The 9,855-nt window shown below is 48.7% G+C and overlaps 1 protein-coding gene across 1 annotated transcript in view; it reads left to right on the top strand.

Annotated features, from left to right (window-relative positions):
• The first annotated feature begins 381 nt into the window (after positions 1-381).
• Positions 382-9,855, top strand: part of LOC144736554 (IgGFc-binding protein-like) — a 77,641-nt gene continuing 68,167 nt past the window's right edge. The window contains exons 1-3 of the mRNA XM_078619104.1: positions 382-521; positions 4,332-4,448; positions 8,794-9,029. Coding sequence (XP_078475230.1) covers positions 4,341-4,448; positions 8,794-9,029 — 344 coding nt within the window. The 5' untranslated portion in view covers positions 382-521; positions 4,332-4,340. The remainder of the gene's footprint in view (positions 522-4,331; positions 4,449-8,793; positions 9,030-9,855) is intronic.

Here is a 9,855-nt window from a genome sequence, read left to right as displayed (position 1 = left end):
TGTTGTCGTTTGTGTGTTCGTCAATGAAAACCCCCAAAGATTTCGTAAAAATTTGAATTCCATTGTCCGTCCTGCCTATTGCTCCACCACGGGCAATGTGGAGGACCACTTTAGCCCTGTACACACCTTTAACTAAACACAGGGATAATACCTCTCTAGGAGTGAATAATGACTACACATGCTCACCCCCGCCGCACCTCACCACTCGATATGTAATGAGGAAGCAATCACGTTAGATGTACAATGTCGCATTCCGGGGAAACAAAGAGTGTTTGGTTTTGGTGACAAGGTTAAAATTATTGCATTCTTCAACCTCCCTGACCCCGACCGCCCGTGCCTCGGCCACCTTTAGAAAAGTCAAGAATAGCTGAATGCAGTGTTGATGATGGTGGTGAGGATGGTGAGTCTGTTAGTATAAATATTGGGGCAGAGGACTGAGTTTAGTAGCGAGGCAGGCGAAGGGTCTCTGTCTGTCCGAACGAAAAGAGATCTACTCCACACGCAGCGTGTGAAAACACAAGGTCGGTATTGCACGCATCACAATACACATACACACGTGCCCATATATGATCCTTATGGCAGTACCCCGGGGTACCAAATAATACAAAATGGCAGAGGCAATTAAATGTTTTATTTTTGGGACACTATTGTTTCCAGGGGTGTTACTTATCTCCGGGACTGGGGTACCAATCAATCCGACATCACTGCTACACTCCGCGATGTTGAAACGCAGCGAGGACGATGATTGCGCCGAAACCCTGAACGATCGTACGCACCGTAGTGGTGCATCGTGTACAGCTTGTCGAGATGAGTCGATTGCCGCATCGCCGACCATCAGCAGACTAAAAATCACTGCATCACAGACTATGGTTCCCCGGGGTACTGCCGTAAGGTTCATATATAGTTATATATTAACTAGGACAAAGATCCCCTGTATAGCTTGAACAGACTGTTGGGGCAATTGCTGTTAGCGAGTAGCACCTATGAAGGCAAACACACCACACGAGGGGGTGGGTGGTCAGCATCATGCCCGGCCGCCTTTTTCTCTCCACTTCTGATGTTGTTTCCGCACTGCACCAGGTACTTATTTTAAGTCGACCTAGGGGAGGCCCCAGGACCGGTTCAGATAACTATCACCGGTGTTGGCCGTGAGCGGGAATCAAACTCGGGTCTCAGATGCAGAAAAGCTGGTCTCATATCTTCATCTCATCTCGCATTATAGGGTGTTAACCCGAACACCTCCTTCACATCATATTACACCCGTGTTGGCCTCCCTCCACTGGCTTCCAGTTTCATGTAGAATACAGTTTAAAATCCTATTGTTAACTTACAAAGCAGTGAACCATCTTGCCCCAGCCTACATCACTGACATGCTGCACCCATATGTCCCCTCAAGGTCCCCATGATCTGGGGATGCAAATCTTCTCTGCATTCCCAGGTCGAGGTTTCGGTGTATATGGATGGCTGAGCTTTTTCCCGTGTAGCCCCCAGGCTATGGAACGCTCTTCTACAAAAGAGCAGGATCTCTGAATCTGGATATTTTAAAAATGCGCCTTAAAACCTATTCATGTGCTTCCGCTTATTAAACGTGTAGTTCTTTTAGTAAATTATTTTCAAAATGTTTTTATTATATTATTTTTATGCTGAGTGTCTGCTGCTGCTGTGGCCTGTATAGCGCTTTGAGATCCTTGATGAAAGCGCGATATAAATGTAATTGTTGGCGTCATTGGGGGAGGCACAACGATTTCCGGACATGGGATTTTATCTTTGATTTTGGGGGGAAATTGTTCATTTCTGACATACGGAAAATTGGGGTTACGGATCGTTATGGGGAACCTAACCCTTCCGTAACCCGGGGACTGTCTGTATATACATACCCATGTATACATATGGCCGTCCTCGACTTAAGAACAGGTTCCGTTCCCGATAGCCGTTCGTAAGTCGAGCGGTTGGTAAGTTGGAACACAATAATGTACGACTGTATTTAAATGCACATAGGTCAGTGTTATGAGCTGTGTTACGGTTCACAGGGGGTGGACATAGCATGAAATCACTTGGGTAACTCAGATGTGCCGAGTGTAGTGAGGTAAAAACATTTTTTATTTTATAAATATTGACACCAGGGGTCGAATGTCCCCAAACATATATTTATGTTTATAGGACATATAGAGGAGCCATGTTCTCGAAGGGATTTCTTTTTTATAGCCTGAAAAAACACACGCCCACGCATTAATAATAACACTCGGGATGTACACTGTTGGGGCGCCATGGTGGAGAGATGTTAACTACCTCGCTTGGTATGCAGGAGCTCGTGGGTTCGATGCCGACCCTGACGCCTGCTGCTGTATATGTAGAGTTTGCAAGTCTCTCTCCCTGTGGCCGCGTGGATTTTCTCCAGGTCCTCTGTTTTTCCCTCCTCACATTTAGAAACACGAGTTTATAGTATTTGGCTGTTCGAAATGTCCAAGTGATAATCCACTTCGTTGAGCTATTATTTGTGATAGCCAGGTCGCATCTGAAAAATAACTATTTATAGCTCAGTGAGCCTTAATAAATCGGGTCCTGTATTTTTTTGTCACTACCTAAGTCTTATTTGTAGACTAATCTATGACGAGGCAGCGAGGAAAACCCCACTCTTAATCTCATATACACGTAACTTTCATAGTAAAAAGTTTAAATACAGAACATCGGAACTGAGCTGGTAGCTACACTTTAGGCTGGTCTTGCATCTCAAAATTTCCGAAGGGAAAAAAACTTTGTTAAATACATATATATGTTACATATATTTTAAAGTAAAATATGCTAGATAATTAAACGGCACAAAATACCAAAAATGCTTTTTTTAATCGTTAAAGCGTTAATACGGCCTATAAAGAAAGAAAGTTCCTATCACTATTAAGTCATTGATTTCGACAGCAATTGAATCACACGCATTTTTTGTAACACACAGTATCAAAACGGGGAGTTCACTGTGTCCGGCTTCCGTTCTTGAGACCCGTTCGTAAGTCGCACGGTCCATAAGTTGGAACGCTGCTATGGACTGCTGCATTTAAATGCACGTGCAGTCAAGGGTTATATAATGTGTTACAGTTCAACGAAAAAGGGAAGCACTGCCAAACTCATAAATAATAATAAATATTGTACATTGGCATGTAATCATGAAATAAATGTTGTAGAGTAAATAAAAAAAAGTAACATGAATAGAAAAAAATAAATCAGTTTTAATTTCACTTACCTTGAGTCTCGATGCTGGCTTGCTTGTCGGAAGGGGCACGCAATGAGTCAACACACACGGGGCACAAGCGGACGCACACAAGACAAAGATGCACACAAAGACACGCACACAAAGGCACACATGCACACACACTCAAAGATCCCCCATGTAGCTACCATAGACTGTATGGGCAAGTGCTGTTAGCAAGCAGCGCCTATGAAGGCCGGCACGGCACAAACGGGGGTGGGTGGCCAGCACCACGCCCGACCGCCTTTGTCTCTCCAGTGGCGATGTTTACACACCGCAACAGGTCCTCATTTGAGGCTGAGTCGACCTAGGGGAGGCACAGGTAATGGTTCAGATAATCGTCACTGGGTGTTGACCGTGAGCGGGAATCAAACTCGGGTAGCCAAGTTCGTAGTGCAGTGTGCAGACCGCTACACTGCCGCTCACTCCCCCGCAGCCATATATGCATATATACTCTTTGGTTCTTTCGGTAAAGTCACGTAGGTATAAGAAATAAAATAAATTTAATCACGACGTTTCGGGCGCAACACAAGCGCCCGTCATCAGGTGGGACAACCACAGAAAGAAACAATTTATGTATAACTACGTGACTTTACCGAAAGAACCAAAGAGTATGGATTCCTGCAGTCACGAAAACTTGAAATCTAGATTCATATATGTGTAATAAAGGACTCGTTCACTGGGTCTGTCTCCGTTGTCCTTTATTTGGGTTCTTTACACATACACACTCACATACACACACGCATACACACGCACATTTTACTTCGCGTGGGTCGTGCACGTCGCTGGAAGGGGTTGATGGTCGACGGTCCAGGATAATGATGCAGTGGCAGCCGAGGATCGGAACGCATCCTGGAGGACATCCTCCTTGGGGACCGTGGAGATGGAGCGTTGACAGCAGTTCCCTGTGCCGGTGGCACGGTGGCGAGGGGCGCCACGGTGGCTAGGAGATGTTGACTACCTCGCCTGGTATGCAGGAGGTCGTGGGTTCGATCGCGACCCTGACGCCTGCTGCTGCTGCTGTATATTTGGAGTTTGCTGGTCTCTTGGTTGTCCACCCTCGTTTGTTGTCCACCCCGCGCCCCTGCAGGAGTCCACCATGAGGCTGTGTCTGGCTCTGGCCGCACTTTTCCTGGCCCTGGGCACGACGAGTGGCTCCCACTTCCGCGGGGGAACCATCTCCTGGATTCATGGAGACGGCAATCAGGTGCGTGAGTGTGTGAGTGTCTGTGCGTGAGTGTGTGTGAGTGTGTGTAAGTGTGTGAGTGTCTGTGCGTGAGTGTGTGTGCGTGAGTGTGTGGGTGAGTGTGTGTGAGTGAGTGTCTGTGCGTGAGTGTGTGTGAGTGCAGTGTGAGTGTGTGTGAGTGAGTGTGTGTGAGTGTGTGTGTGTGCGTGAGTGAGTGTAGCTTCTCCCCTCATGGCGTCTGTGACCACCACAGTGGCTAAACGGGGGCTCTGGACGGATGCGAGGGGCTGGTAACCCCTCCACCTTCAATTCATTACCACGAAACTACGAATTAAACATAAATATGTAACTGATAAGTTTGTGCCGGAGGCCCCGGGGGGTCAGGCGTCATTGACGTCTCCTGGCCAAACCCCAATTGGCGGAGCCAGGTGACTGAATCCTTACCCTCGGGGCTCCTCCAGAAACAACAAAAAACCACTACAGGTGGCCACGTGGAATGTTCGAATGCTCACTGCGGAGGAGAGGCTGCCACTCCTTTGTCGGGAGCTGGACCGGTACCGCCTGGATCTCTGTGGAATTCAGGAAGTCCGGTGGACCGGTTCTGGCTCCTGCCACCATGAGGGTTGGACAGTCCTCTACTCGGGGCAGGAGGCTGCCAAACAACAGGGTGTGGCTCTTCTTCTGAACAAAGGAATGAAAGGGGCGTGGGAGCGTGGCGGTAAGGTGTGGGAAGCTGTAAGCCCCAGGCTACTTTGGGCTCACCTTCCCATCAACCGGAGGCGAGGAGTGGTGGTCGTGGTTACTTATGCCCCCACCGAAGACGAACATCCGTGGAGGGATGCAGGCAAAGCTGATGAGTAAGATGTCTTCTATGAAATCCCATCACAGGTGCTGGCTAAAGTGGCCACTCGGGACAGAGTCATCTTGTTGGGTGACTTCAATGCCCAAGTTGGTCATGATGCTGGCACCTGGTCTGGAGTGATTGTAAGGCATGGGCCAGATCAGCTCAATAACAACGGTTGGAGGCTGCTAGGTTTTTGTGCAGCCCATGGGCTTGTAATTACCAACACGCTCTTCCGGCATCGGCGCATCCACACAACATCATGGATGCAAGCAAGAACATCTGCTGGACTACATAGTGACAGACCAGCGGATGCGAGCCCATGTCCTTGACACCAGGACCTACCGTGAAGCTCATCTGCCCTCTGACCATCGACTAGTCATCTGTAAGATGCGCATGAGGAGCATCATCAGGGTCCACGGAGAAGGGAGAAGAGAAAAGCAACATGTCCTTTTCAATAACCGCAAAGTCCCGAAAGCGTTTGTTAAATCCCACAGAAAGAGATGCGATAGCTGTTGCATAACTCTTCATTTGCGCACCGATGTTGTCCTGTGAGAAACTGTCAATGACTTATTTCAAAGCTGGGAAGTGCACGGTGCAGGGCTCTGTTTGGGACAAGTGTCTTTGGAAAAGTTGCAGTTTGGTTCCAAAGGCTTTGATGTGAGCATATAGCTGGCTCACCACTGCATCTTTTCCTTGAAGATTAACATTCAGCGCATTCAGATGCTTCGTTATGTCAACCAAAAAAGCCAGATTTGCCAGCCATACAGGATCGGACAGTTTTTCCATTGGTTGTCCCTTCTCACCCAAAAATTTCCAATTTCCTCTTTGAAAGAGAAAAATCGCTGCAGTGCGGACCCCCGACTTAGCCACCTCACATCGTTGTGATATATTACGTCACCGTAGAAATGAATCGAGAAGGGTTCGCGGCACGGATGCAGAGCCAGATAGCATTAGAATGGTGCTGCCACCGTGTGGTGAAAGTAGGAATTACATCTTTAAAGTTTTATGATGTATTTATTCTGACAGAGCTAGCGAGCCATAAATAATAGATTATAAGACCGAAGCTGCGGGCTGTATGAAATCTGACCCCGGGCCGTGATTGGCCTGCGGGCCGGACTTTGGACATGCCTGGGCTCCAGCATCCCATGTCAGAGAATGAGGAGGCTTACCGCAGCCTTCGCTCGGAGGTTCGGAGAGCCGTAAGGCGCTGCAAGGATGGGTGGTGGTCGCAGGTTGTTGAGGAAATGGAGTCTGCCTCAGTGGCCTGCGATCACAAATCACTATTTAACTCCATCAAAAAAGTAACCTGCAGCGCCACACCTATTACCATCATTAGGGGAAAACACGGTGACCCAATCTCCGACCCCCAGGAACAAGTTTGCAGATTTGCTGAGCATTTCTGTGAGGTCCTGGGGGAGGAGAAATCCCTCAGCCAGGAAAACATCATGGCACAAAGTTTCGGTCGGCCTCTAATCTGCAAGCCATAAATGGTAGAGGTGACCGCATGGTTACGAGATCAAAGACTCTGAGCCAGAACCATTGATGTTAAGGCCCCACCAAAAATATCCAAGCACCTTGCTGGGTATTTAATACGAGCAATGGGGCACTTCTAGAGACCGTGGACTTCGCATATCTGGGCAGTGTACTCATGGTAAGCTCGGGTTTGGCAGCAGAGGTTTAACTTCGAATCAATCAAGTGGCATTATCTTTGGGGCGCCATGGTGACTAGGAGATGTTAACTACCTTACCTGATATACAGGAGGTCGTGGGTTCGATGCCGACCCTGACGCCTGCTGGGTCCTCGGGTTTTTTCCCTCCACATTTAGAAACACACGTTTCAAGTATTTGGCTGCTATACATTTCCACGTGATGATGATAAGCCACTTCGTTGAGCTATCATTTGTGGACAGGTCGCTTCTGAAAAAGAGCTACATAGCTCAGTGGGCCTTACTTGGTAAAATAATAATAGTTCAGTTTAGTTTTTTCGTGAGTAACGCTGTATGGAAGCTTCCTGGCTTTGTCGCTCCGTGCGATTCCTGCATTTCTGCACCACGAGCCTACCCATGACCCAATCCGATTGAGACCAACAACCCCAACTGGAACCCGCACATTGTATTTCAATGATATCCCTGTTTGTTTGGATTCTATACAATTCTAGCAGTGTTGTAGCACTAATTAACCCAACCACCTTGATGTAAAATTATAGATGTCGCTCTACATTTGCATCGGCCATGCCAAGTAGCAAGTACATCTCTAATTGAATGTAAAGGCCTCTGGTCCAAAATATGAATTCTGCTCAACATTGAACCACACATGAAAAACAGTACTTACTCTGATAAAAGCAGATACTTCGTACGTCGCTACTATTTAACCGGTGAATGTGTAGTGGGTTCCCACGGAGACCGGAGACGTAGCTTAGAGGCAACACGGTTTATTGAAATATCGTAACACGAGGCTCTTTACCCCCGCTACCTGGGAGGTATGGCCTCTGGGCTGTCGTGCCCTATCACAGGGGCTACGGGCTCCGAGTCCTCCGACTAAGAGTGGCCTAGGGGAGGCTATGCTGACCCGACCCAGCCAAGGTGCTGGTCTCGACCACTGGTCCGTGCTCGGCCCCGGCCCTTAAAAGGACGTCGGATCCCGGGGGTGCCAGGGTTTGAGCCTAGCTGGTCTTCAGTCTTCGTCTTCAGAGCACTCCTCGAGCCGTCCTGAGGTCCGTCTTTTATACACTCCTCGGGGACTCTCCGCCCCTGGTACCGCCCCCTTTCTGAAACCTTCCAGGGGGCTCTGGAATAACCCCCCAACCCCTCACCTGGGGTCGAGGGGGCGGGGAACTCGGCCTCTCAACGGTCCGGCTCTCTCTCTATCTCAGGGTGGCACCCCCTACAGACCCGTGCCCGCAACTACAGGTTTGTATACAGAGGGCGGCGTATGCCATGTTGTTCCGACGCTACAAATGCATCTGTTTTAAGTGGCTCTTGTCTAATGCCGATTTACCTTTTACACCCCTGTCCTCAAGATGATATAAACGTACTTTACAACTGAATAATTATCTGTAAAACTGTTCGGAACATATTCTCCATTGGCCATTCTCTTCCTCTTCCCTCCCCTAGCCCCTCCACTCCCTCCCGTCCCTTTCCTGTAGCTCTTTCCTGACCCCCCCCCCCCCCCACGTGCCTTTCTGGTTATGGTGACTTATTATTCATCGGCCCTCGCACTGCCCCTTGCCAACAAAATCACTCGGTTCTTGTAATCATCTTTAAACTGTGTACAGCGCCTTGAACGAAGGCGCTCTAGAAACACGTGAAGCTGGACTCGGCCTTCTCGATCATACTTGGGACTGTAAATCGCTTCGATTGACGTCGTTTCGATATTCGTCGTCGCACCTTCCAGGAACGCACCGCCAGCGTAAACCGGGGTATCACTCCATATGTATTTATTTCCGAATAGAGGTTGCCACTCAGCAACCCCTACATCTACACAAAGCAGTAGCCGTACACGTCACACGCTGACTCTCCGCAGGTGAAGTTCAGCTACATGCTGGCTTGGCGCCGCTCGTCCATGACCCCCTGCACGGACGACGACATCGTGGCTGGGACGTACTTCTCCACGGGCGACCCGTGGCAATGCACCCAGGGCTGCAGCGAAAGCCGCACCATGAATATCGCGTGCATCGAGCAGAATACCAACTCGGACTGGATGGTGGGCAAGGGGAGCTTCAACTTCACAGTCCCTTCCACGCAGCAGAGCATCATCAGGTGAGAGACACGTTGCTGATGATGATAACGATGTCCATGGTGACGATGATAACAATGGTCATGACGTTGAGAGACACGTGGCTGATGATGATGACGATGTCCATGGCGACGATGATAACAATGGTTGTGACGTGGAGAGACACGTGGGGGTGCCCTGATAAGAGAGGCGCGGTGGCTGTGTGAGGGTTGGGTCCCACGGGGGTTCTTTGCAAACCCCTCGTAAAGTAGTCCAGCCCACCTGAGCTCCCAGCACACAGCCATTCCACAGCACAGTCAACCCTTACGAAATACACTTGAATAATCAACACAACTAAACACAACGCAAAAACAATCACATGATACAAACCACTGGCGTCGCCTGAAAGTCCCCCAACCGCACAAAAGAGTTGTGACTCGGCAAATTCTCCTTGGCCTCAGAACCCTGGGCTATACTCAGGAGCGGCTTGCAGCCTCAGACCCCTGGGCTCTGATGCAGTGAAGACACAAGCCTGTCACCGGTTGCCCCATGGTGAATGTCTGTACTCTGAGGCACTGTAGACGTTGAACGTCCATGGAAACCCTGTTACTAATACACATCATGTATCAAACAATCTGCCTGTAACTCTATAACCTGTTACTAATACACATCATGTATCAAACAATCTGCCTGTAACTCTATAACCTGTTACTAATACACTTGCTGTATCAAACAATCTCCCTGTAACTCTAGAACCTTGTTACTAATACACATCACGTATCAAACAATCTGCCTGTAACTCTATAACCTGTTACTAATACACATCATGTATCAAACAATCTGCCTGTAACTCTATAACCTGTTACTAAT

Source organism: Lampetra planeri, chromosome 61 (genome assembly GCF_965212315.1).
Source record: "Lampetra planeri chromosome 61, kcLamPlan1.2.h2, whole genome shotgun sequence".
NCBI lineage: Eukaryota > Metazoa > Chordata > Hyperoartia > Petromyzontiformes > Petromyzontidae > Lampetra > Lampetra planeri.
Note: the sequence above shows the minus strand (reverse complement) of the source record. Positions and strands in the feature narration are given on the sequence as shown.